The sequence below is a fragment of the Crassostrea angulata genome, chromosome 6 (assembly GCF_025612915.1).
Source record: "Crassostrea angulata isolate pt1a10 chromosome 6, ASM2561291v2, whole genome shotgun sequence".
Classification (NCBI taxonomy): domain Eukaryota; kingdom Metazoa; phylum Mollusca; class Bivalvia; order Ostreida; family Ostreidae; genus Magallana; species Magallana angulata.
The window spans coordinates 27,737,652-27,764,608 of record NC_069116.1 but is presented as its reverse complement, the minus strand read 5'-3'; the positions used below and the strand labels follow the sequence as shown (position 1 = coordinate 27,764,608).

General features: G+C 33.4%; 2 protein-coding genes across 3 annotated transcripts in view; one reads left to right on the top strand and one right to left on the bottom strand.

The window, feature by feature from the left end:
* Nucleotides 1-19,957, bottom strand: part of LOC128187856 (ATPase MORC2-like) — a 36,164-nt gene extending 16,207 nt beyond the window's left edge. The window contains exons 1-24 of the mRNA XM_052858502.1: nucleotides 19,603-19,957; nucleotides 19,211-19,264; nucleotides 18,891-18,925; nucleotides 18,585-18,653; nucleotides 18,333-18,423; nucleotides 17,748-17,856; nucleotides 17,137-17,211; nucleotides 16,750-16,967; nucleotides 16,234-16,479; nucleotides 15,909-15,954; nucleotides 13,710-13,795; nucleotides 13,343-13,483; nucleotides 12,074-12,228; nucleotides 11,453-11,477; nucleotides 11,194-11,297; nucleotides 10,923-11,028; nucleotides 10,106-10,199; nucleotides 9,736-9,774; nucleotides 9,366-9,614; nucleotides 9,068-9,232; nucleotides 8,488-8,733; nucleotides 8,065-8,137; nucleotides 7,927-7,969; nucleotides 6,077-6,166 (exon numbers count right to left, since the gene is read on the bottom strand). Coding sequence (XP_052714462.1) covers nucleotides 6,077-6,166; nucleotides 7,927-7,969; nucleotides 8,065-8,137; nucleotides 8,488-8,733; nucleotides 9,068-9,232; nucleotides 9,366-9,614; nucleotides 9,736-9,774; nucleotides 10,106-10,199; nucleotides 10,923-11,028; nucleotides 11,194-11,297; nucleotides 11,453-11,477; nucleotides 12,074-12,228; nucleotides 13,343-13,483; nucleotides 13,710-13,795; nucleotides 15,909-15,954; nucleotides 16,234-16,479; nucleotides 16,750-16,967; nucleotides 17,137-17,211; nucleotides 17,748-17,856; nucleotides 18,333-18,423; nucleotides 18,585-18,653; nucleotides 18,891-18,925; nucleotides 19,211-19,264; nucleotides 19,603-19,670 — 2,627 coding nt within the window. The 5' untranslated portion in view covers nucleotides 19,671-19,957. The remainder of the gene's footprint in view (nucleotides 1-6,076; nucleotides 6,167-7,926; nucleotides 7,970-8,064; nucleotides 8,138-8,487; nucleotides 8,734-9,067; nucleotides 9,233-9,365; nucleotides 9,615-9,735; nucleotides 9,775-10,105; nucleotides 10,200-10,922; nucleotides 11,029-11,193; nucleotides 11,298-11,452; nucleotides 11,478-12,073; nucleotides 12,229-13,342; nucleotides 13,484-13,709; nucleotides 13,796-15,908; nucleotides 15,955-16,233; nucleotides 16,480-16,749; nucleotides 16,968-17,136; nucleotides 17,212-17,747; nucleotides 17,857-18,332; nucleotides 18,424-18,584; nucleotides 18,654-18,890; nucleotides 18,926-19,210; nucleotides 19,265-19,602) is intronic.
* A 356-nt stretch (nucleotides 19,958-20,313) lies between these two features.
* Nucleotides 20,314-24,224, top strand: LOC128186742 (protein CUSTOS-like). 2 transcript variants are annotated; one of them, XM_052856620.1, is made up of 6 exons: nucleotides 20,314-20,441; nucleotides 21,755-21,800; nucleotides 22,090-22,182; nucleotides 22,272-22,333; nucleotides 22,814-22,934; nucleotides 23,784-24,208. In XM_052856620.1, exons 1-6 carry the CDS (start codon nucleotides 20,339-20,341, stop codon nucleotides 23,992-23,994), a joined length of 636 nt encoding a protein of 211 aa, XP_052712580.1. In that variant the 5' UTR covers nucleotides 20,314-20,338; the 3' UTR covers nucleotides 23,995-24,208. The 2 variants fall into 2 exon arrangements, with proteins under 2 accessions (XP_052712580.1, XP_052712581.1); XM_052856621.1 differs by lacking the exon at nucleotides 22,090-22,182 and having other exon boundaries at nucleotides 23,784-24,224.
* The last annotated feature ends 2,733 nt before the right edge of the window (nucleotides 24,225-26,957 follow it).

Genomic DNA, 26,957 nt, shown 5'->3' with positions numbered 1-26,957 from the left:
CAGAAGCGGCGAAAATGCATGAAATTCTCGCCAGATCTAGCCCAAACAATAATAAGGAAAACACATCCTCTGATACGCAAGCAGCTAAATTTTACAAGTTAGGTGTAGGAACATCTCCAAAAGAAAAACATCTCTCACTTCTTGCCCCTAGTCAAACATATTTCATGTCCCGAAAGAAAATAATTCTTAGGAGAATTCACAAGAGATCTCAGTATCTATCTGGAGGCAAGGTGTCAATCAAAAAATGGATTATCTGGTCATAATTCTGGAGGACTGAGGATTCGAGAATCGAAACAGCTGTCAGGGATAATTTGGAAAGAGACACACAATATTCACAAGCTTGGTGTGAAAACATTCAACGGTAATGAAGGCAAAGTTTGATTAACTGTGTAGGGGGAAAAAACAGAAAAAGGAAGAATGGACTAATCAAGGATTTCCTGACACATCGATACATTCTGATAATAAAACTTTATTCTGTTTAATGCAAATCAACTACCGGTATTATAAAGATTTGAAAAATAAATTGAGGTGGAGGTGGGGGAATATAGCAGGCAATGCAAGAAGTGGCATCTATGAAATGGAAATTATGTTGGCCTGGTAGGTGAAAGGCCTCCTGATCAAGTTTTCTTTCAAAGAAAAAGTGCAGGCATTATGGCACTTTAATCAAATCCAGGGGACATTCCTGTCTAATTTGTACGTTTCTCCATTTAAATGACCAAGAGGTGGTCCGCTATGTAGAAAGCGGTGATGAGCGTACATTTAAATGTCAGCATCAAGCTGAGAAATGAAAGCGTCAAGAAGTCGTCTGACAATAGACACAAAGGACTGGGTGGAGGGATGACTGACCCCAGCGGGTCTTGAGAGGGACCGGTCTAACGGTATAATGCTATCTGATGATGTCACCGGTGTAGTTCACTGTATACAAACTCTACAGCTTAGGACTAATGTCACAAAGAGAGTAGAGCTGGAAAAGGTCTTATCAAGATGGTAATGGAATTACTGTTAACCTGTCATGGTGGCAGTCTTTCACTTATAACAAGAAGTTACAGTGACGGGACAGGAATTTTGTTTAGAGGTGACTCACTGATGAAAGGGAAGAAACCCCTGCATATTTTTAAATTTATGTTGAACAACTACTGTATGTAATTCACAAGCAAGCTAATATCTATTGATTTTTAGTATATCAAAAGCTTTTGACACAAATGAAACAAAATTAATAAGATACATGATGTACAAAATCCATATAAAAGTCCATCTAAAAATACTAAAGAAAAAGAAATTTATTGGGAAAAAAAAAAACCAACGGTGGGCAGTCCTGGACATGAGGCGCAGTAAATCACAGAAACAGAAGATATAGAATTTTTCAGTATACAGAATGTGCCCCGTTGCTTATATTAAACAGAACCTGACAAATCTGGCAGAAATCCCAATAGGTTGGGCTGATCAAGTGGAGGTCTTGTGACAGTGTGAAATCAACTAGTGCAACTAGAACATTGAAAATTAAGTACAAAGAACTCACTGTATGATTACTGTGATGATGTTTTTTTTTTTTCCATTTGATTGCCTTAAACACTGCCTCTTACATTTCTCAGGGATGAGAATTGCTGATCTGATTTTTTTCTAAATCATACCTGTTAACCATTCAAAGCTGCTATGTGGGAAAAATCTCCCCTTACTAACTTGGCTAAAGGGGAGATTTTGCGTAAACAACGTTTTTTTCTCAAGAAATGCAAATATACAAATAATATACCGGTATGTTAGATACCTTATTTTACAATTGTAATGCATTTGCAATCATTTTACATTTGATCATTTCTATGACTGCCAGTTTGTAATTACAATTTGTGTTGCAATATTCAGAAAATTAACCATTATTAGTTTGCATGGTATAATACAAGAAGCAAATGGTGTCACTTTTTATTAAAAGTGTTATAACGGTTTGAGGCCAAAATCACAGAAAAACCCTCAGTGGTTGTTGAAATTTGCATGTAAAGATTTAGTAGTGGCTGGGGGTTTATGGGAAGACATATACGTTAGTGGGAGAATTTAGTCTCCCGCACAAGAAATTGGCTGGATGCGGGAAATTTAAGATTTTTAAGCCGTTTTATGGGAGTCTCCCGCACAATGCAGAAGGGTTAACAGGTATGTAAATGAATGTGTCCCACTTGTCACATTTTAAGTCCACTGTGCACATGATCATTTTCTTAAAAATTAATATCATTTTAATTTATTATATAACCATCAATTTTCCTTTCTTGTTATTGCTGTTAATTTTGACCCAATTTTCCAGATCACCACACTGTGGTTTGCTACTCTCTGAAACTTATGATGAAGTACACAATAAATAATGTCTGGTTTTTTTTTTTTAAAAGAGTTCATTAATTAAAAGATGAAAAGATCATTTAGTTCAAAAGTTGAACAATTTAGAATTGATTAAACAAAAACATCTTTGTTTTCTTTACCTTTAAATCATAATAAATATATCATCATAAAAGAAACTTGATCCAAAGAGTCAGATCAGGTGTAGTTGCCAGGCACAGATCATCATATCAAACTCCACACTTTGTGTCTAGTTTAATCTGATGATCCACCCCGGCAACTTTTTTTTTATACAGAATTTTACCTTTGAGCCCTCTTTCTTAAAAACTACTGGGTATATCACTAACCCCCATATTTTATTTTGCCTTTTAAATACTGAGGAGATAACTAATCAAACTGTGTAAGACTTATCAAATTAAATTTGATATTCAGAAAACCTGTATTTCAAATTAGATGGTTACTTTTGAAAAATTTAGCTAGTTTGAAGTGCAAAAAGGTCAATAAAGAAAATATGCAGAATTTTTTATTCTTCATCATATTCAAACTTATTACTGGGCATAATCCAAAACAATACTTAGTGTAATTAATCTGCTAATTTAAAACTAGAGGTACTGTGAGCAAGCTCACAATTGATACCCCCCGCTAAGATAAAAATCATAATGCGTGTATTTTTCCAATTATAGGAAATATTGGATGAATTTATTTCACCGTCCATTTTCTATAAATAACAACTGCTCTATTTTTTTTTAGAACTGTTGGTCATAAGCAATATTTGTGTGAAGTAAGAACATTCAAAGCTTCTCCCTAAGAAAGACAATGACCGGACATAAATTTTGCACTTTTTCTGCCAGTGACCTTAACCATGCCCAAATGACCTTGGGTCAAGGTCATGACCCACCCTTTGGTCCTAAGCAATATTTGTGTGAAGTTAGAACATTCAATGCTTCTCCATAAGAAAGATAATGACCGGACACGAATTTTGCACTATTTTCCCAACGACCTTGACCTTGCCCAAATGACCTTGGATCAAGGTCATGACATACCTTAGGTAATAAGCAATCTTTGTGTGAAGTAAGAACTTCCAATAACTCTCCATGAGAAAGGTATGGACTGGACACGAATTTTGTATTTTTTCTGCCAGTGACCTTAACCATGCCCAAATGACCTTGGGTCAAGGTCATGACACACCCTTAGGTCATAAGCAATCTTTGTGTGAAGTGAGAACTTCCAATAATTCTCCGTAAGAAAGATATGGACCGGACACGAATTTTGTATTTTTTTCTGCCAGTGACCTTGACCTTGCCCAAATGACCTTGGGTCAAGGTCATGACACACCCTTAGGTCATAAGCAATCTTTGTGTGAAGTAAGAACTTCCAATGTTTCTCCATAAGAAAGATATGGACCGGACACGATTGCACAGACAGACGGGCGGACAGACGGACGGACGGACAAGGTGATTCTTATATACTCCCCCAAACTTCGTTTGCGGGGGGTATAATTACTGGTTACATGTCAATGCAGCTAAAAAATTAAATTACATTAGCTTTTAACACAGAGGGTTGAACACTAACCCCTTTTTTCTTTGTATTTTCAAGTATGTTTGCTCTACAGATTTCAATGATGTATTTCTCAATAAATTAAATTGAAAACATCATATCTTAAAAAAAATTTAAATAGTTATTTAAAATAATCTAAAAGAGAATGAAATATCATTAGCCATGAACTTCATATATTTTAGAGTAATGCTACTTTAAGACGTACTGCTATATAAAGAATAGCTAGCATACTGTGTTTTTTATATTTTCAGTGAATGTTTAGTGAATTTTAAACAACCAAATTTGGCATATTAATTTTTTTGGAAATTTGCTGATTCACCATAAAAGCCTATATTTTCAATGTGTCAACAGTAATGCATGAATAACTGTACAATATACAATGCACATAGTTTGACAATGCACTGAACAACACCTTTCAGTTTCCCTTACAGAAAGACAGACGTTTAATTTTTCAATGGCCACTGCCCCTTTCTCTTTTAGTCACATTGTTTGATTGTTCAGAGTATACACATTGTATCACAATCAAAGAATGTATCCCAGTACCCATATGTAATAACATAATATACTTTTTCAATGAGAGATTTATTTGTAATCTCATCCATAACTTTTCAGGAGGCAAACAGTGTCCTTGCAAATCAATGCTTGATAGCATGGTTCACAAGTTAAATAATTTTGCCATTGAAAACTACTTCAATACAATTGATTTACAAAAAAAAAATAGTTGCTAACAGAATTTTGCTTGCAGTGCATCAAAAGGAAAGCAAAACATGAACAATTCTGAAAGATATCTGAGCCCTGTCAACAGCTTGTGAGGATGCAGAACCAAATACTGGTTACAGGTATCGAAATAACCAAAGCAAAATAAACAGCTGGTCCATGCATTCCTTTCCAACTCATTTTGACAATTTATTGTACATGTACTTGTAAATTTGACACTATAAGGGACTGTGATTTACAAAGTACATAATTGCAAGTATTTCATAAATAATGAATGCATGCATATATATACATGTACGAGGGTTGTTCGGAAATTATTGAGACATTTACTCTTATTTCCTTGGGGAAAAAGATAGATCCTTGAAATTTCACCAAAACGTACACCAGGATAGAGTTTATCAATGTAAAAAAATTAGTGTCCATAGCATGATTAGATCATTCCTGGTAAACTGACCAAATTGCCATCGCCCAGTGACCCGGCGCAACCGCAAACTTACCGCAACGTCATTTTGACGCATCTGTCTGATCCTACGTTTTAAAAACCTAACAAACAAAGGGAAATTAAAATTTATTCTTCATTTTTCATCTTTTGTTTACATTTCAAGATGTCAACATTCGCATATTCCCCCCATTCTTGATTTTTGTGAAAAAAATCGGGTCATTTCTAACTGAAAGTCCAATTACTGTGAAATGTCTCCTACAGTGATTCTGTGTACATATTTTAGAACTGTTTACATCAGTTAGTGTGTAAAAAGTACTTGATATTTAGTCACTTTGTCTGAATTCTAGCTAAACAATAAGTGAAAAAAGACGATAAACTGAAGTTCTTTATCCCTTGCCATCGTATAGTTTTTGTTAAAGCAATGGGGTGGCATTAAAAGGTCCTTTTCCGAAATTTCCATCAATATGATGTATAATCGCTGCGCCGCCTTGACGTCAAATTTCTATATACTGTCGTTTTCAAATTCCTATTGCTTGGTAAATATATCTGTACCATATCCGTATTTCAACTCAAACACTCGTGAAACTTGATCAAAATTTAGTCACAATAAATAGCTAAATGAACATGTATAATCTGATTTCTTTTACGATAAGCTGTAAGTTTGCGGACACTTAGATAGACGATGTTTTAGTTTTCTTATTCTCCGAGTTTATGCTTGCGCCGGGTACCCCGACCACCGATTTGTGTATCTACCGTTGTAAAAAAAATATTAAACATTTTTTAAATATTCCTTTCTTTAATTATTTGTTAAGGTTTCTTCAATGTTCATGCCAATTTTCACCATAATTCGTCACTTAGAAATGGAAATATCCGTGTTGTCTCAATAATTTCCGAACAACCCTCGTATATATAACAATTACAATAGCGCCCTAAAATTAAACAAAATATGTTTAAAGAAGCCTGTGAAGTCCTGTGAATACAATTTTGTTGAACTGCTCAGAGCAGAATTTTTATCAATGATAATGAATTCCTTGGACTCACCATTTATCGTATTTGTCCCTCGGATTGTTGTCAAACTTCACTTTCCATTTGTTGTCAGCGTGGTTCACTTTGACTACTCGTCCCGTGTACCTGAAATAGAAACAGTTTTGTTATGTCACCTTTCTAAATTGACTACATCCAGTAAATCTCTTTCCGTCTCACACTCTGTCCAGTAAGTTAACTACTTGTCGTTAATCAATTAATATCTTTTTACTGGACAGCACAAGAGAGCCAGCATGACAAAGATAATGATTTTATAATTCTAAGATATTTATTTGAACACCATGTACCGTATTTTTTGGAAATTAGGTCAATACTTTTTTTTCCTGACACGTGGACCTCGCCCTATTCATCGTTTCGCCCTATTTATGTTTCTTTTTTGTTGGAAAATTTGATATGAAATTTTGCAAAAATTGATGCAACCCTCCAATAAAATCATGAGTGCTTACTATAATACTGCTTGAATTTCTGTGTAAAAATCGTATGGATTTTAATCAATATACTGTAGTAATTTATCATTTAAACAAATTAAATGTGAATAAAATTATTTCTTCTTACATTTCTTACTTAGATCGTTGACTGAATCATCTTTCAATCATTATTACATGGTGTCATGCATTTTGATCGTGTGCTTACGATAAACAGGAAATTGATATCGCGTGGTAAAAGTAAAATGAGAACCGTACAAAGGGTAAATACGGGGGGAAAATATCGTCGGGTAGAAATAAAAAAAAACAATTTGTGTTTTTTCTGTATATTCAAAATAAAACTCTCAATGAAATCTTAGCCAGGTGTCTCTGAAATGTGCTACCGTAGTCATGCCTCCAGGCTAGGTTACTATCCCCCGGTTTACACCAGTTTGTACACATGGCAGGGAAGTAATAAAAAATGATCTTAAATTAACCCGGCCGTACTGAATTAATTGGTTTGAAAATTTTGATGCAATTTCAGACATTTTCTGACGATGTTTTTAAGAAATGCATTTTATTTCCCTTTTGTTTAAAACTGTGAAATAAGATTAAAGGCTACCATATGATAACGTTATTGGTTTAAACCATTTATTCATTAAAACTAGCGGTAATTTTTCGACCAATTCTTCGAAGTCGACCTATTTATTCTTTTTTTTCTTTTTTGGCTAAAAACAACCTCCATCGCCCAATAAACCATATCGACCTAATTTTTGAAAAATACGGTATATTTATTTGTACATCCTAACACAAAGGGAGAAAATTCTATAAAACTTTCTTGAAAATGACAGATCCATTGCTTGTTTGTTTTTTTTCATTAAAATACAAACTGTTGATCAGAATGGACAAGGATGATATCTTTAATTCTCAATACATCAAACCACAGGTTTTCGTGAAAATTTCATGCAGCTGACCCCAAATATTCTTACTGTATAAAAATGATGGATACCTAGGGGAAGGGGGGGATTTCAAATCCTATCTACCTTTGCGCTTGCTTATTTCATGTAGCAACACAGACAAACATGATTTTAACCAAAACAGTTTTGCTGATTAAAATGTTCCCATATTTTATATCAAGTTCATGTCTTCAATATTTATACACCAAAATGCAAAACTGATCACTACTGGCCATTACAAATGCAAAACTGATTTCAACTGCTCTACCTTATTGACAGTGCCTGGTAAATAAAATACAGCATACTGATATAAAAATATCAATATCAGACATAATTTGTATTTTGAGACTAAAACCTTTTTTTTTTTTTTATATGAAAAGGGTATAATTTGATCCCTACCGTTTCCAGCTCATTCCTGTACTTTTGCCAATACTTCCAATAATGTGTACTTGTTGAAATTCAATGTCATGTGAGACTTAAAACTTACCATTTTTTACTGACTTGGACTTCTACTTTGGTCCCGATGTCACCTATTGAAATACATTAATAAATTTAGGTACACAATTTTGATAAATTAAAAGAAAGGCAAATCCACCATTTTTGGAGCAATTTGTGCTTCACTTACTGTCACTATCAGCATCTGTTGAGGATAAACGAGCATGTATATCATTATCTTTCATTTCTTCGTCACACGATGACTACAAGGAAAGTAACAATTTTTGTCAATTTTGACACACATTTGTATTTTCATTTAAATGATATGTCATGAAAAATTCAAATATAATTTTGTGGGTGGGTGTGTGTGTAGGAGGGGTTGTTGCCCCAAATTTTGTAGATTTAGCATTAGTGGTTTTCTGACCACCTTAACCCTATTGTAGGATTTCTCTTCTACATGCATTTAAATGAATTGGTTATGTATATCTTGATGAACAGAAGATTGAGGTATGTTTGTGCTCATATCCTGTTGGTGGATCCTAAACCTTAAGCTACAAGTATTTGTGAACATTTCAAATCTTGATATTTGGTACTACACTGATAGAATGCCTACTGTATCAGCGATGGAGTTACTGAATGCAGATCTCCGGCCACGTTTAATGGGTGGTGACTCATCTTCTGTGTCATCAGCTTGCGTCGTCACAGACTTGTGTTTGTTAGAGTTCACATTGTCACTTTCAGAGTCCACAGAAGATGTGGCTTTGGATCTTTTGGCAGGACTAACTGGCTCATCAGAATCACTGGCAATCTGTGACTTCCTCTTCCCAGTGGAATTCACTTCCTCTTTATCATTAGAATTCTGTTCAAACACAAAGTTTATACACAATTTAAAACTTCAAATATTGCAGCAATTGTTTAAGACATATACATGGTAAACAAAGTATTGAACTATAAGTTCAAGTCTTCATATATATATGTAAAATTTCATGAAATATATGAACAAATGCTTTTTTTAATTGAAACCTTATTGAAATTAATTTTCTTCAAAAAGCCAAAAATCATAATTATGATAACTTGGCTATTGAGGCACTGGTCTATATGAATAATGTAAGGCATAACTCATATTGCAGAAAACCTATAATTGCAAGTTTGCTGTTGTGATATGCTGATTCCAGAATAAATGCACTAGGTACCTGTTGAGCTCCTATATCAGTCAGTGTGACTCGGGGATTCTTCAGTGATGACTGGGACACTGCTGAAGATCGGATGGCTTTTGACATAGATGAATTGTTGACTGTGGTCTTGGTTTTTGAGGCTGGGGTGGATGCTGCCCTCTTTTTTGCTGCAACAGCTGCTTCCTATAATATCCAAATTCTCCCAGTTTTACTTACAAATAAATTTAAGAAAATAGTACTGCTTATACATCTGTGAACACAGAAATATGTAAACGACAATGAAAGAAAATCAATAAGTGATAAGAGTACAGCATACCCTGGCTTTCCTTTCGCGTTCAGCCTTTTCCCGCTCTTTCCTGGCTCTCTCCAGTCTCTCATTTTTCTCCCATTCCTTCCTCTCTCGTTCCCTCTCTGCTTCTTCTTTCCTTCTCTTCTCTTCCCGTTTCCTCTTCTCTGCCTCCTTTTTCCTCCTCTCCTCTTCTTCCCTCTGTTGCCTCTCTTCTTCTTCTCGTCGTTTCCTTTCCATTTCAGCTGCCTGCCGTGATGAAGTCACTGACTTGGATTTCTATGAGGATATAGACCAACAATTACTTTACTTTATTCCATGTTTTGATCTAAATCAAATGTTTTGTGTGTGTCACACTACAGATTGAATTAATTTATAAAAATGCATTAAAAGTACATACATTCATTTTTTGAAGTAGTTCTTGTTTTTTCTTTATCTCCTACAAAAAAGAAAGAAGATGGATTAATAAATCACACACAGAAAAAACAACTTACTCAACTGTTTCCATGTTAATATACATGTACATGTATGTCTACACATTACTTTTTTAATTCTCAGTGTACCATTATGTATAGATATATGTAAATTTCATATTAAAACATCTAATGTACACCTGAAATTTTTTATGACGAGTGTAATGCATAAAATATAAATTTGAAAAACAGTAAAAAATTGGATAGGGAAAATGTGGAATCTAGAGCTCATAAAAAGTTAAAATGTGTTGAAATAAAACCCAGAGGCCACAAATCTCTAAATATCTGAAGCCGTACCTCCTCTATGTCTTTTGTTTTCTGCTCCTTTGTTTTGACTTCTTTCTTCAGAATGCCCTCCGGTATGTTCATTTTTTGTTCTATTGCTGAGCATCTTAATGGAAAATAACAATATTAACACATGTATGAGAGTATACAATTTCAATCAACATAATCAAAATATTTGTGAGCCAGTGCTCACTAGAGATTTCTGAGAATACTGCTCCAATGTAAATATACAAAATAAGCAAAGTCAACATTCAACAAGAAGTTGACATTAAAATTCTTAAAAAAAAAAAATCCACCATATGGCACACCTTAACAAGGCGCATGTTAAAATTTCAAGCACCTGCGATTAATAATTGCTGAGAAAAATGTGACAGAAATTTGTTACAGACACACAGAAAGGGTAAAACAGTACACCCTACTCCATCAAAGCGAAGGTATAAATATAAAATGCATTTAACTACTTGCTTTACTCTAATTCCTATACTCCTTATACAGAGGTTCTGAGTATCTTGCTAGATCAGACTATCCAACACTTACAAAATACTGTAGATTCCTTATTTTACGCCAGTACTAGATTCTGTCATTTTGCATAACAATGCAAAAATTAAACATTGTGAACGCTAAATTTCTATCTTAGTTTCATAAAGTTCAAAAATTGTCTGGAAAAAAAAAATAGATTTTAAAACCTGCTAGGTGTGCCTCTCACAATTTTATGTTGATTCTTATTGCTCACGTTTAATTAGGAATCTACAGTATTTGCTACCAATAAAACCATTCAAATCTGTTTTCTTATCAATGCAGATTCATAATTCAAAACATATTTTCATACTTGTTGTGTTGAACATCCGGATTCATTGCACAGACCCAGTCATCCTCAAAATCTTTGCCAATATTATTGGATGAGAATGGTAAAGTTCGCCACCGCAAGCAATTATCTGAAACAATAGTCAAACTGTGATCGATAATGTTTACTTGATTAATGCTAGTTTTATGCCAACTTGCAACATCACATTAGATCAAATATCATACTATTGATTATGAATATGATATATCAATTTTTTTCTTTCATTAAATTCTAAGGAGTCTTATTCAAAACTTACCACATTGTAAGGTAACATTGATTTGCATGGCCCTCTTTCTGACAAACTTCAAATCTTGTGATGGCGGATCTTTCCACTTTTGTGATATATAACCAAAATTCTCCCTGTAAATTAAAATGCTGCAGGTCATGTTCATATTTCATAGCAATCAAAACAGTTATAGTCATTCTTTACACGCCCAAATCAGAAAGCTTTAACCCTAGTTTCATAAACCTTAATAGTATGTGTAATTATGGATTTATGAATTGAAAATACTTACCAGAATTTTGTAACGCCTTGCTGAACTAAAATGATACAATAATAAATTATCAACACAGTATGTAAGATTTAATTAAAAAAACTACACCATTGTAGATAATCTTAACGGTAGTCAAAAAGGAATCATTTCAAAACTTTAGAGTCAACATACAGTTTGATAAGGTACATGTATATATATCAATACAAAATATATGTATATGTTAATGTAATAAAAGATCAAAAGTGTATCTATATCTGCAACAACAGAGTTCAATTACACAAATTACAAATACAGTGCAGTTTTATACAAAATGCCCTAAACCTTACATATACAATAGAAAATGGCAAGTCATTAAGAATAGACTTAAACATGTCAAGTGTCGTGACCCTACATTTAATGACCTACTGTGTGAATAAGTAAAACTTCCTTGGCGTCATTTTCTTGTGGACTGTCATTTTTTCAAAAAAATTTGTATAGATTTGCTTCTATATACCATGAATTAAGACTTTGTTTCAAAATTCGTTGGAGGTGTAAATTTTGTAAGAAAGGAGTACCCATGAAATTCACATAAATAGAGCCATCTTGCACAAATACATGTATTAAGGATTCCACAGTAAATCACAGACAGAGAGACAGACTAACCCACGCCTATGTCCTTCCAGTACTGCACCATGTGTTCTCCCATGGCCTTTAGCAGGTGTCGGTATTCCTTGGCATCAGCAAAGTCTTGTTTGTTGTGGGTGGGTTCCAGCACTAGGTAGGGAATATCCACCACACCCACCACCCCGCTACAGAATCTGTAAATGCCAAAGAAATCAATAGAGATGGCAAAGGTCCAAGGGAACTGATATCCCATTAATGACTTATGCAAAGCCTCTACCAAAATTTTGCACATGCATGTACAGGTACTAAAGCTCTTATAGGTAAAAATAATTGCTTTTATGTAATTGCCCAACCAAGTAAACTGTACCTGTATGAGAAAAATAAATTGACAAAAACCCTGAAGCAAACAAAAAAATTGGTAAAACATGCTATGTTCGTTGTGGTAATTATTCAACCATCTAATAACTGGTTGAAACTCTCTTTCTTTATCATGATAAAATATTTAAATATCTCAGACAAAATCAAACTCATTTCAAGAGATTAAAACTGGATAAAATGTTTATACATAGAAACTTTTTCATTTAATAAGTCATTGTTTCTCTTAATTTTCAGGCAACTTAGAATCAAAGAAAAAATTGACAAACTAACGGTAACTTGCAACATTTTACCTAAAAACTAAAGAGGAAGATCTCTATCCACAAAAAACCCAGAAACTTTTATCTTACGAAAGCAATACAAATAGGTATTGATTTAATTACCACATTTTATCTGCAAATTAAGAGAAGCATAACAAAATGTGTTCACAATCAAACCACCTACATACATGTTCATGCATGGAAAGGGAGAGAATCTATGCAATAAAACAAAAGCCTTTATACTTCCATCATAATTATATACTACCTACCTGCGCACAGGTAAATGTTTTCCACTAAGAAGGCAAGGAAACAATGAAACCAGGTGTTGGGTTAAATGGGACAAATAATTCAAAATAACACAGAACAGGGCACCACAAAATACATGTAGCAGTATGCAATGATGGGTAGAAGCTATGCATGTTTCAAGAAAGCCATGCATTTTCTAAAGCTAATACTGCATAAAAATTAGGTCTAATAATCAGCTACATTGTATTTGTTGTCAACTATTTGTTACCTCAAAATCAAATAAACCATACACATATCATTTAAATAATAAAATGGCAGCTATTTACTATTACACACAATACCTCTCTATCAAACTACAGACCATTTACATCCCGCATAGCCCATCCATACCTTACACAGTCTAACTTCTGAGCAGTTTACTACTTACACTCCCCCCTCCATCTGTGGTCCAACTTTCTCGTACATTTTGATCAGACGACTGCAGTTGTACACAAACACACCATCATGGGCTCGATTCTCCAGGTTTATACCAAAAATAAAGTTCAGAAGTTTGGGGTCCTTGAGAGCTCTACAAGATTACATGAGTTGTAAAACATACTGATCTGATAAATTTCAGTAAAAAGCTACCCTTCAGTATTCGAATTCATCTTCATATTTGTTGATAAATTTAACTGTACAATATCAAACTGATAGTTGTGACTTTTCTAAATCTTAAAGCTCAAATCCATCTGTACTTAAACTTTAAATGTACTTAAAATAATATTCTTAAAAGAAAAAAATTCTTTCCCACTCACTTGCTTTTCCTTTCTGCTACCTGCTTTTTTAAGAGTGCATCTCTCTTCATTTCTGCTGCATGCTCCTGTGCTTTTCTTAGCTCAGTCTACAACAACAATCATAAAAGTTTTAAATATTCTTTTTTCTAATTAATTTCTTTAAAATTGAAACTTTCTGCATAGCGTCAATTTTCAAACAGATCAAAGGGGTGACCAGTCATGAACAACTGGGTATTTACTGAGGGTGTACAATGTTTTGTTTATGTTTTTGCCCCTAGGATATGTCCAAGATAATCAGCATGAATAAGTGACATGGACAATGGCTTCGAAAGGGCCACAGAGGTGATAAAAATAAAGGTGAACGATTCTTCAAGATGAGTGTTTTTTTTTAAATTAGTAGTATTAAACCATGTCTCTTAAATGCTTATTAATTACGAAAAACACTTGATAGGCTGACTCAATCAGGCCCGGAATCAGCATCTATCGTGTAGATCTATTAATAACATCTGTAATGGCAGCGTACAAGGATATGGTGACTGTACAGGTCTGATTGACAAATAAACAGTTCATAGTGATTTAAATGGCCAATTTAAAACTATATATCTATCAGAGGATTAAGAGCAAAACATTTTCTGCTAAATACACTCCAACAATAATTTCTACATACTGTTGTAACCTAACAGAACAAGCATTCTGAGAGTATTGCATAAGCAATACACGTCCCCAACCGATTTGTGGAAATTGTGAAAACAATGCACTGTTATGCAGAACATTGAACTCGAACATTACAATATTGGAATATAAAAAATTGATTTTCTCGAAAATATGTCAACCAGACGCTACAAAAGTGTAAACTTGATCTGTAGTTTGACATTTTGAAGCTGTTTTAGCAAAGGAGTAAGTGCGGTTTTATGCATTTTTTGCCCCCAGAATTAAAGTTTTATAAAGAACTTTAAAAATAAGGTGGAAGATAGTTGAAATCATCTTGAAATTAAGGGTGTACAAAGTTAACACCACAGTGACGTTATAATGTAGAAATGACGTCATAAAGATTGCCTTATTTTGATAAATTGATGTTTTGTAGCAAAATATGGGTGTTTTCTGATGGTTTTTCGACTGGGAAACATCAAACGCAGGCTTGCTCAAGTACCATTTTTTATCATAAGGTGTATAGTTATCTAAAGAAAAACATATGTTAAAATCATACTTGAGCAGACCTGCGCTCTATACTTCCGAATGCAAAATATAAAGCAAAAATGACAATATTTTCATTTTTTTGCATGTTTGCAGGAATTAGGTCATTTAGGTGACATCTTAGATAAACAGCAAATGAGCAATGGTGACAAAAATCATGATTAAAGTGATAGGCGTCTACTAAACATTGATTTATGAAGATTTGGGTTTTATTCGATACTATTTAAAAATTGGTTAAAATTGGGGGCAGATATTTGACCATACCGCACATAGTCCTTTCATATTATTCCTCAAACGCATAAAGAAAAAAAGTGTGGAAAACTGAAGTGGGACAGACAGACGGACTGACGGATGGACAGACGGACTGACAGACGCAGAGGAAAGCTATAGTCCCCTCCGGTGAAAACCGGTAGGGGACTAATAAAGGCTTTGTACTGAATTACGATAGCCAATGCATGACATGATTTTTTAAAAAACACCACAATTTCATTGTGGTGTTTAATACGAACCCCTTTCTCACACAGAATTATTTTAGAAAAATATTCAGCAAATACAGTATATATTTGTCAAATTTCACAGTGAATGAAAAAAAAATCAATAGACTTAATTGCAGACTGCATGAAATGTTACAGTAGGGATATCATCTACAAAATTTGACCCCAATAAAGGGAACAGATTGTTTACTAGTGTTAGATCAATATTCGACTTTCAAAAAAACTGCACATGATCAAAGTTGGCTGTAATTTAATACTACCTAGTTTGTGTCATGTCAGGGGTTCAGTGAAAAAACAAAACACATGTTCATCATTTTTCAATATATACCGAAAATGCAGCGCAATATAAAAAGTTACATCCTGTAATCAAATACTAGTAATTCATATCTGACCAATTTTCTGTTCAACAGTATGTGAAAAACCACAATAAAACATGGTTGACTCTCCATCCAAACACATACACAGGTATTTTGAGTTAATTAATTAAAGATATTACATGTACCATAAATAAATTGCAGTACTAAGGACCTACCCTTTGTGCTTTTGTTACAGCATCCCCATACTTGTTTTCTAGAAATCTAGGAAGATAAAGAAAGCAAATTTATAAGAACAAATGCATGAAAATTTCATGCATCCGAATAAACTTTAAACACAGTCAAATTAATAAATTTCCACATAAATTTCTCTTAGCTCACTAATAAAAACTGCACACTTATAAAAAATTTCATTCCAGAAATAACAATGTCATGCCTAACGTTTGTAACAAATATGTTTTGATAGTTCTGTTTGCTAAAATATAAGCTGTCTCTCTCATTGATAAACCAATTAACTGTAGTTGGTTTCTTCTGCACACTCACTTGGCTTTACTCTCTGCCTCCCTCGATTTGGCTTCAGCTTGTTTAGCCTCTTCTTTTGCCTTTTGGTGCTCAATCTCTGACCGTGCTTTGAATCGGTTTGAAGAATACTTATATAGTTTTGGTTTATATAAACAACACGCTAGTTTTTTAGTCCGCACTTTTTTCCCCTGTAAGTAAATTTTCATCCTAGGATCCACATATAATATTGCTGTGTAGGCTCTGAATGATTTCTTCTCTGGCATTAAACTGAAAGCACCAGAATTTAAATGCTTATTACAAAAGCTTACATCAAAAGCAATTACAGGAGTTTACATGCAAGTTTATAAACATTCTCTTTGATTTCAGTCAAATCCATACATTTACAGAAAAAAAATATAGTATCTACATGTAAATGTATCTATATATTCAATTTGCTATTGTTATAATCAAGTGAAATTACAAAACACTATAAAAATATGCCCAGTAAAAACTATACACGATTTATAAAGTTCCTATAATCTCCAATGTATTTCTTACCCCTCATCGGAATCAAAGTCGGACTCTGGATTGGCAAGAAGAATGTCTGTTGGATCTGACAACACATCCAGCTCTGGATCTCCACTGTCTAACAGTTTCATATTATACACTATCACTACAGTTCCTGTGTTGCCCTCGATTTTATCAAACTGAGCAAAGAACTCATCCTCCGTCTTGAAAGGAGAATACTTCAGTATGATTTCCATTTCTAATCTTTGCTGTAGAAGGAAAAGAAGAGAGAAAGTCAACAAAATATGTCCTTCAAGTTCATCATTTATCTATCTTATGTCATATATATATATCTAATACATAGTACATACTTTAAAATAATTTACAAAAAAATTTGCTTTTATAAAGAAAATTTCCTGTTTTCTTATATGCAGTTACCTTTTCTTTGGCTTTTGCACCTGTTACAAGTATATTCCTTGTATTTGTTTCAAAGGATGGAATAGGGACAATAACCTATAAAAGAAAGTACATGTACTAGTAATCAAGTTCATATCACAGTATATCAAGATAGGTAAAATATCAGGTATATATGATATACAGCTTTGTTAAATCAAACCATTTCCTGTGGCTATGAAGTATATGTAAGAACAAAGCTTACTTTCTGAAAACTTGTAGTTTATACATATATAAATTCTTGTGTAAATTAGATAATTAAGTAAACTGTATTTGTTTGACTTTATATCAGGGAGCCTGAAAATATTTATTTGCAATAAAGAATAACAACAACACATATATTTGTTTATCCACAATGATTCAATATTTAGTTGTTTCTTTTATTTTCTTATGATTTGAATGTCAACTTCAACTTCACCCATATAATGTCACAGAAATAAATAACATATAAAAGAAGCAATAACCTTCCCTCCTGAACCCTAATATTTTCCCTTCATTCCACCCCTGCCCCTCACCCTTTACCTTTAAACTTTACATCATACTAAAGCATATTCTTCCTTAAGTTTGTTTCTTACTCTGATCATTTTTCAACTGACCTCGTCAATGTGTTCCTCTTCGTGAAACGATCTTGACAAAAACAGACAGGTCATCGTTGCTCCTTTCTTTGTGAAAAGAATGAGGTCATTGCCAATCCTCATGGAACCCCTGTAAGAGTTAATAATGCATTAGTGGGGAGGATTATCGTGTTGCTCAAAATCAAAATAAGTTGAAGTTTGAAAAGCCGTTCAGCAAAGTCATCTAACTGAAGGGAAAAATTCTTAATCAATTAAACAGGATGGCAGAACCCAACATTAAGACATAAATACAGGGATGTTACCCAATATATTACTTGATGGATATATATATATATAAACTATCTTTTTTTACAAGTGATTTCACAACACAGTCTAATAGGAATTAGAAATCACTTCCTTATAGCATTCAAATTGTTGTCTTTATCTTTATGTGCAGCAATTTCCATAGGTTCAATAAGGACTTTGCAGGGGGCACAAATCATTTATGGTTAAGCAGAAATTTTATTACAGGTATAAATGTATTGATCATATCAAAGTTTTCCGGTATATGTTTAAGCATCTGAACTTAGTAGATCTGAATAAAATAATAATTCTTCCTAAACTTACGATTTCAATCCATTCCCATACATTCCAATATGGGACTCATCTAAGGACCTCTTTGTGGATCTTCCAAATGTAATGATATCTGCTGTTTCATCTGAAAATATTTTTTTTAAAATAGAATGTTAAGGGTTTTTTCCCACAAAGAAAAGTACTGCACACTGTTGTCAGTGTGTTTTACACAATAATCCGACAATGAGAAGCATGATAAAGAATTGTGATCATATAGAAGTTTAAACATTGTAGCCTTCAACTTACTTGGATCCATTCCTTCCCCATCATCAACAAAAAACAACATGTATCCCCCTCGCAAACTTTCATCTGGCTCTGGATGGAAGAAATTATCATTCATTATCAACAATTACATGAATACTACCAACACTGGTTATTTCCTTAATCCTATATTACCATACAAAAATCAATATCCCGTACAATGAACAATATTCTTATTTTTTTTTTCTTTTTAACAATGAAACTTTTCATAAAGATAAATGACAATGTCACTCTTTATATGATTAAAAGTTCGTTGGCTGCATTGCATGAAAATTTAATGAAATGGCAAACCTGAGAATATGTCCATTCTTGTAGCACTTGCATCTCTGAAAATTAAAAAAGTATGTCAAAGTATATGGCATTATCAAAATGATGACTTTAAATATAGAATGTCTGGGACATTAGTAAAATATATGGTTAAATAATATAATACCCTGGAGCAACCACAAATTAAGTCAGTTATCTATCAAATTCTGAAGACTGTAGGATTAAAGATTATTCAAAAAAAGTTATTAATTAGTTTTCAGCCTTGTGAAAATAAAAATCAAACAGAACTATAATTGATATCAATCATGTTTTTCACCATGACATATATTTGGTGAAATACTTACCTAGCATTGTCAACCAATTCAGCCAGTGCACCAAACAAAAACTCATGGGTAGTTCTGAAAATTTAAAAGACTACTCTTTAATACACTAAAACACAAATAATATTTAAAACAATTTGAAACTTGAACAACTGTTTAAGAAACACTTTTGAAAATCAGATTTTGTAATCTTATCAAGATACATCATCAAAAGCTTGCTATATCTCATTAAAAATCAAGATCTGCAAATGACAACCTAGAGATTCTTTAGTTAACGTTTGAAATTCTTCATTTCAGTCAATTGAAAGATGTCTCAGCAAATATTGTGTGTGCATTCCCAATCAAACTATAGCAGACTCATACAAGGGTATGTACAAAGCTGTAAGCAAACAATATGCTATGAAACTGGAACTTACGAGTTTGTGTGTAAATATTCAAAGCTTAATTGTGCACGACTCAGTGCATTATAATTAGTGCTGGCCATTTCCCTCCTTGGGTTGCTTCTGAACGTCTTGCGTTATCAATAGTGTATCAATGTGCGCGAAAACTGTCTAGACTGAAATGCAAAATGTCCTCGCAAGTTTCTTTACGTCTTTGCAAGAACATTATCCTGCACATGCAGCTTTTCTCGATCTACGTATCTGAATTCATAATTCCAAGAATTATCAATTAAGCATGCAATGACTTAGTGAGATATTTCTGTATCTTTACAAAACTAAACACAGCCTCATGTAACCAAATCACACCATTTCCTGTTTATTAGACAAATTCATACACGTCTTATACGGATGCTTTTTATAATGATGATCTATTATAACAAAATTATAAAATTATAAAAAGAAGTATAACTTGCAATTTTACAAAGTAATTCTCAAATATGTATATGCAGAATTTATTCAGAGTGCGTATGTATATGTAATAAAGGGACTACTTTATTTAGTGTCCTGACATAGTATTCAAATATGAAAAAACGAAAACAAAAATACAAGAATAATTGACGATTTCTCAAAATTCCAATTAAATAACCAATACTTTTTTGTACTATATGATTTAAATTCATCAAACAAAGAGAATAAAAATAATATTTAAATTTATATGTTTAATTTTCGTTTATTAAAATACATATACATTCGTATTTATGTTTTGAATAAAATGGAAGACGAGTCCGACTCCGATAGCTCAGTGGATGAATTAAAAATTCAACAACTAAAAGAGGCAGCGGTATGCGCTGAATCCATCGTTACAGAATGCAAAAGTAAGATAGTTATACTGGTGCCATTATTTATTTCTTTTATTTGAAGGATGAATATATCACAAACACGTTACAGTCCGAATTTTCTTGATATGTATATGTATGCATTCCGTCAACAGTCGGTCATCATTGCAAGCTCATTGACAACTTATTCTATTGATTGTTTCGCAAAATTCAAAATAAAAAGAAATTAATGATCTTATGAAACACTATCCAAAATCGCATACAACGTTTTATCATTTAGACTTTTTGAAACGAAGATCAAGATGATTCAGCATTTTCTAAAAGACTTCTGGCACCTTTAATATCGACATAATAGCTATTTTCTTTTTGCTTTAAGCCTTAAAAAAAAAAGAAGAAAAATGCTCTCCTTTTATATGATTGCATGCATATTGCCGATAAGTTGGCCACATTTCACATGCTTAATTTTTTTTTATCCCTCAAAGTTTGCTCATTTTACATTAGTAACTTCAATGTATGATGTCTTAGAAATACTTTGTAAAGTCATAAAAATTTATTGTTTATATACATGTTTAAAGAAACTAGCACCTTCTTTTTGACAAGGCTTCACACATGTATAGATTGGTCCCTCACCTAATGCTTGAAAGATGTTTGTTGGTCCCAAGTTGTTTCGAAAATGTTTCTGATACTTCTCAAAGTTCATGGAGAAACATCTTATCAATTCAATGCCTGTATAAATATATATCTTACCTCCTGCTAAATTGTAAGGAAATCATTGGCTAACAGCAGTCACGCGGAGACCGTGTATGTTCCATACACAGTCAGTACGAAATATATCTCCCCTTGAGCATTATGACGTCATTCTTAGAGTATCGTGACGTCAGGTTTTATATCCCAATTAAAACTTGTAACTTTGTTATAAAATGCTTGATTTTCATTGTTTAATTATCTCAATGTCATTTACACAAAGGCAGTCATTAAGATATAATCGTTACATAGCCATGTAGTGACCGGGTACAGGATGATACCTGGTTTGTAAATTTCATACCTGGCTCGGCTTGGCCTCGCCAGGTATGAAATTTACTAACCAGATATCAACCCGTACTAGTCATAAATGACTATATAACTATTATTATTTGAGCAGAGATGCCCTGTTTTGAGTTAACAAATGTACTATAATTCTAGTCCAAACCAGACTGTATGGTCATGATGATGGATTACAATTTATAGATATTTTATCAAATATCTGATTATGAATAGATTGTCTTTTCTTTTTGGAATTGAAATGATGAATTGCATACATGTATCAGAATACATTGTAATTCTCATATTTCATTGCACTTTTCTTTTTGAAGAGACAGAAAACAAAGGTTATAAAAAACAGATGCCAGCATCTCTGAGGTGAGAAGACCAAATATTATTTTTTTTTTAAAAACTGCAATAGATTTAAATTTATATTTTCTTCCTCAAAATTAAAAAAAAAAATTAATTACTTTGTTATTTTATATTTTACATTGATGCCTTTCTTGTGGTTAAAAGGCTAGTTTTCATTTTGTCTTCAAAAGTCAAGCTTCCTCTCTTTAGGGTTTTCACCTCTGCAATGAACAGGGAAAAATTGAAAATCAAAAGGCAATGTTAGTGGAAGTGTAAAATATTTAAACAATGTGCTCAATGTGTAAATTTGCTTTAGGTCATCATCTCCTGTGGCTGAAACGAATCCTCTGAATACAACACCAGAATTTCGTGATTTTGTCGCCAAAAAGTTGTCAGAACTATTGGACCAGTCAGTAGTACATGTGTATTGTTATTTAATCATAGTAATATATAAAAAGGCTGAATAATTTCAATTTATTTATTCTACTTTAATGGCAGAAATCTGAAAGAAAAAGATGAGGCAGAAAAAAAGAAACTTGAAAATGGAGAACAAGACACAGGTACAGTATCTTGTTTCAAGTTTAATTTTACATCTCTTAATTTCTGCAGAACTGTAGCTCCATGAGAAATTCAAGTTTACGGACTGCATGGGAGCTACAGTTCCATCCATGCAAAAAACTGTTAATTTGTTGCACACAAAAAGTTGCGCATGTTTTTGGACCTATTAAACTAAGAATTCTGCAACTAATCTTTTATCCATTCTGCTCTCGCAGTTTTAGTGTTGATTATAATGAATTAGAATTCAATGTACATGTACATAAAAATCTGCATTCTTAGTTTCTATCAATGAAGTTCTTTTACCCCTTACAGGTAAATATATATTGAAATAGCTTACAATGATTGTAAAAAATAAACAAAGACTTTAATAAATGCAAGTTATGTACATTTTCTGCAATGCTTTTTACCTTCATAAAAGCTTTCACTAATGAGAAGATGAACTGAGTTGTGATGAAATGCAAAGCTGAATGAATTTGTTTTAGGTATAAGGCTTTTTGCTTCCTCCACCACCACAATAAGAGATAGCGGTGAAGATGGAAAAATACAAATGAAACAGAAGCCACCTGTGGTCAAGAGAAGGAAACTGAGTAGCAGCAGTGACAGGTAATAGAACCAATTTAACAAGACCTTGCATGGACTTTCAGTTGGATGTAGCTATCTATATCTTGCATCAAAACAAGTTTAAAATGACGCAGTTTCAAGCGAAATATGCACCGATTACGTAGTCTTAGCTCAAGAGCCAGACAAATCTTGTTGATTTCAAAGAGCCATTGCTGGTTGGCCTGCAATGAAATAGACAGGCCTACGTCACATTGCTGTTTGAAACAACTACCCAAAGTCCAAGCTCTCGTTAAAATTGCTCTAAACAGCATGCTCTGATAAAAACAGATATACATGTTTAAACAATACAGTGTCAAATCAAATGTTGTAAATACACTGAATCTCGATCACATGATACATGTAAATGTATTTCACAAACCCCATTGCAGAAATTTAGGAGGATGATACAATGGCATATCCATAATTTATCTGCAAAATTTATCTGTAAAAAAAAAATAACATATTGATTCATCAAGCTTTTCTATTCTATATATGTGTCTTGTCTATTGTTTTAAAAGAAAAAAACAAAACAAGGGAGTTAATTTTGCAAAATAGTTCGCGTTTGGCCTTAACATTTTTATAGAAAAACACCAGATTTAGCACAAAGGATACTTTGTGACTTAATCATGACTTTACAGTGTGCCATGACTCTGTCTCAAGGTCATTTTACTAATGTCAAGGTCATGTCATCAACAAAGCATCTATCAAAATGAGGCCCATCCGAGAGGTGGGGGGGGGGGGGGTTAGTCCTTTTTGGACAACTAATGTTTAGTTTATATGATATATCAATGTTTGAAAATTATAGATTGCTTAGATATATAGACTACAAAAATTGTTTTATTTTACATTTAGTTCTGATGAAGAAATGAGAATAGCTGAGGCAGCCATATCTGTTGAACAGATCATGAAAGAAAGTAAAACTCCTCATAATGGAACTCAAGAAAAAAGTCAAAAGACAATAGAAACTGTCAGTGAGAAAGATTCAGAGGAAGTGTTAAACCAAGTCAAAAAGAAGAAAAAGCGCAAGAAAAAGAAAAGTGAAATTAAAATACATGTATCATGATTTTTAGAGGTTTTCTGTTGTTGTCCATTAAACACTAAGAGGTGGACCTATACCTAACCTAAAAAGTATGTGCACAGAAATGAAGGAAAGATTTTGAAAGTTTAGTTGATGAGGAAAGAGTAAATTATTATGATGTGTCTTTTTACCATAATGAACTCCAATGATACCTCAAACAACATACGCAATACCACTAGGCCACACATACAACAATTTTATAGGATATCTTTCCAATATTTGTGGCTATACTAGATTGTTTTTGAAGAGTCTCTATTGAAATATTAGTCTAATTTTTAGTACGATGATCAAAATATAAACCAAAATCGATTCAACGTAACGTGTACTACAATACCTGTAGAACATAATTTTAATAGAGTTTGGTTTAAAGTGGTTCATATATACATGTAGTTAAATATCTAACTTTTTATTGCATATTAACTATTTTCCTATATACCTGAAAATTAATGATGTCGTGTAAAGCCTCAGTCACAACTGGTCGTACGTGCTTGTACGGGCGGATTTTCATGAAAATTTTGCGAGACTCGCAAGTGCATCTTAAGATCCTGGAAGGATCGACGTACGCTTCCCGTAAGCACGCACGGTGGATGTTGGACATGCACAACAATTACCATGGTTTCCATGCGAGATCTAAAAATGTACGCTGAGTTGCGCTTCACCCAAGGAAGCCGTAACACGGCCGTAGTGCACCCCTGTTGTAGTTGAGGCAAAATGTACATGTTTTCAGTTTGAGACTGTAATCATCGTTTCGAACAAGAAATTAGGGAGAGTAGTTCTAGAGCAAGGCAATAGAATAACCTCGAGGACAAACAAAGTAAAGAAATCTAAAAATTTCAAACAATAATGTTTCATGCGCGTATAAAGGTAGCTAACACATTGCAGAAACAATGCTAGCAAAGTACATAACCCGCATGAAACACCAACGATGCATTTTACCTATTTATGTTTACTGAATCATGTCGTGAATTATCCGTAAAGAGTTATTAAAATTCTAAATCTCATTATTGCCGATCAGAAAGTTAAACAGAAGGGACAGCTGATTCTCCTTATACGAGGGTCAATCAAAAAATACGAAGACTTTTGTCATAGCTATGTTACTTAACGTCATATCATTACTAAATTTGGTAGTCATAACTTAGCAATAGTTTTAAACAATTTACAAGAAAAAAGTTAATAAATTACTTTATTTCTAAGAATTATTTAGAATCTTATCCTGCAAAAATGAGGTCACGGCGCACGGTCAAAATTTGTGTAATGTCATCAATAAACCATATAATGTTGAAATTAATATCTCTATAAATTGGGCTTAAAACCAAATAATATTGAAACCTCATATTAAGTATAGTCATGGTATTCTATGTTCCAAATAATGACAGGATATACCGTTTTGTCGAACAGGTATTAGTAACTAAAGACAGATAGTCCTCTTTAGAATTGACTAAAAACATCGACGTCGCCGGACGTCACGGCGCAACGAGAAGTACAGACAAAATGGATTTAACTCTGGAAAAAGCCGATACATGCTGTGAAAATGCTCAATGGTGCAAAAAACAAGTCAACATTTATTTGCAAGTTTGTGTTTAACTGTAATAAATTTTGTGGGGTGGTGGTAATTGTATTTTGAATATAAAACAGTCTGAAAGAGAGTAAAATATCTGTAAATACATGTAGTTGGTCTACAAATAAGTAACGTCAACCGACGTTCAGGGTTATCCATACTGTAAACTAAAAGATACACGGTTAGAAAATGAAAACTTTGAAGAACTAAATTACGATTTTCGAACAAATGTGTGCAAATAAGATGTTAAGTGGTTCAGTGCCATTTTAAATTGTAAGGAGAAAGGTACAAGAGACTAAGCGTGATATAAAGATGAGGTATATCTATAAACTGTGCGTGTTTAATCTTGACGTCATGTTTTGAACGTTACCGTGCGCCGTGGTGACAAAGACTAAATTTGGGTAGTTTATCTTTTAAGGAGCCCATGGGCCATAAAAGTTAGACGATCTCATTTTTTTTCATCTCAGTCTCACTTTAAAAAAAAAGATAAAAGTATGAGATAGTGGGAAAAGTGAGACTGAGATTAAAAGTGAGCATGTATAACTCTTACGATCCCGGGGCCTAGTCCTCTTAACTAGAAAAGTGATGGGTCATCTCATATTCAAGATATTCGACTTTTAATTGACTTGAATTTTAACCTGTTAACTGTCTGAGCACAGTGAACATTCAAGTTATTTAAAAGTGGAATACCTTGGATAGGGGAAAACCCATATCTATTCTGATCAGACATGTAAAAGATGCCAGCTCCAGTTCTATAGATCTTGGCAGAATCCTCCGTGAAGTTACCAGTCAAATAATTTTTTTTTTTTTTTTTTGTTTTTAAGTTAATATCACTAAAATTGTTAAGAGACTGATATGTATATTTTAAATAGTTCTTAATGTCCGTAACAGGCACGTAGCATCGGGGGGGGCGGGGGGGGGGGGGGGGCAGGGGGGGCCTGGCCCCTCCCCCCCCCCCCCCCCACTTTTTCTCGCAGCAACAATTTTTTTTTAAAATTTACATATAAAAAATGGAATTATCATTGAGTTGGGCCCCCCCCCACTTTTTTGGGAGTATGTAAAAATTGATATGAAAAATAAGGAAATGAGTAGTGAAATTGAAGTTATATAGCAAGCCCCCCCCCCCCCCCCCCCCAGATTAGGATTTTGAAGATTTTGGGAAACATAACATTTTCCTTTTTTTTTTTTTTTTTTTTTTTTGGCTTGTCAAGATTTTTTGGATGAGTCTGCCCCCCCCCCCCCCCCACTTTCAAAAACGATGCTACGTGCCTGCGTAACAAGTACTACCACCAGTCTTGCGTCACTAGCAAACAGTGAACACATCTGTGCTTAAACAAACTTTACGAGTGCAATAGTTGCATTCCCATTCCGTCATTAATTAAAAAAGAAA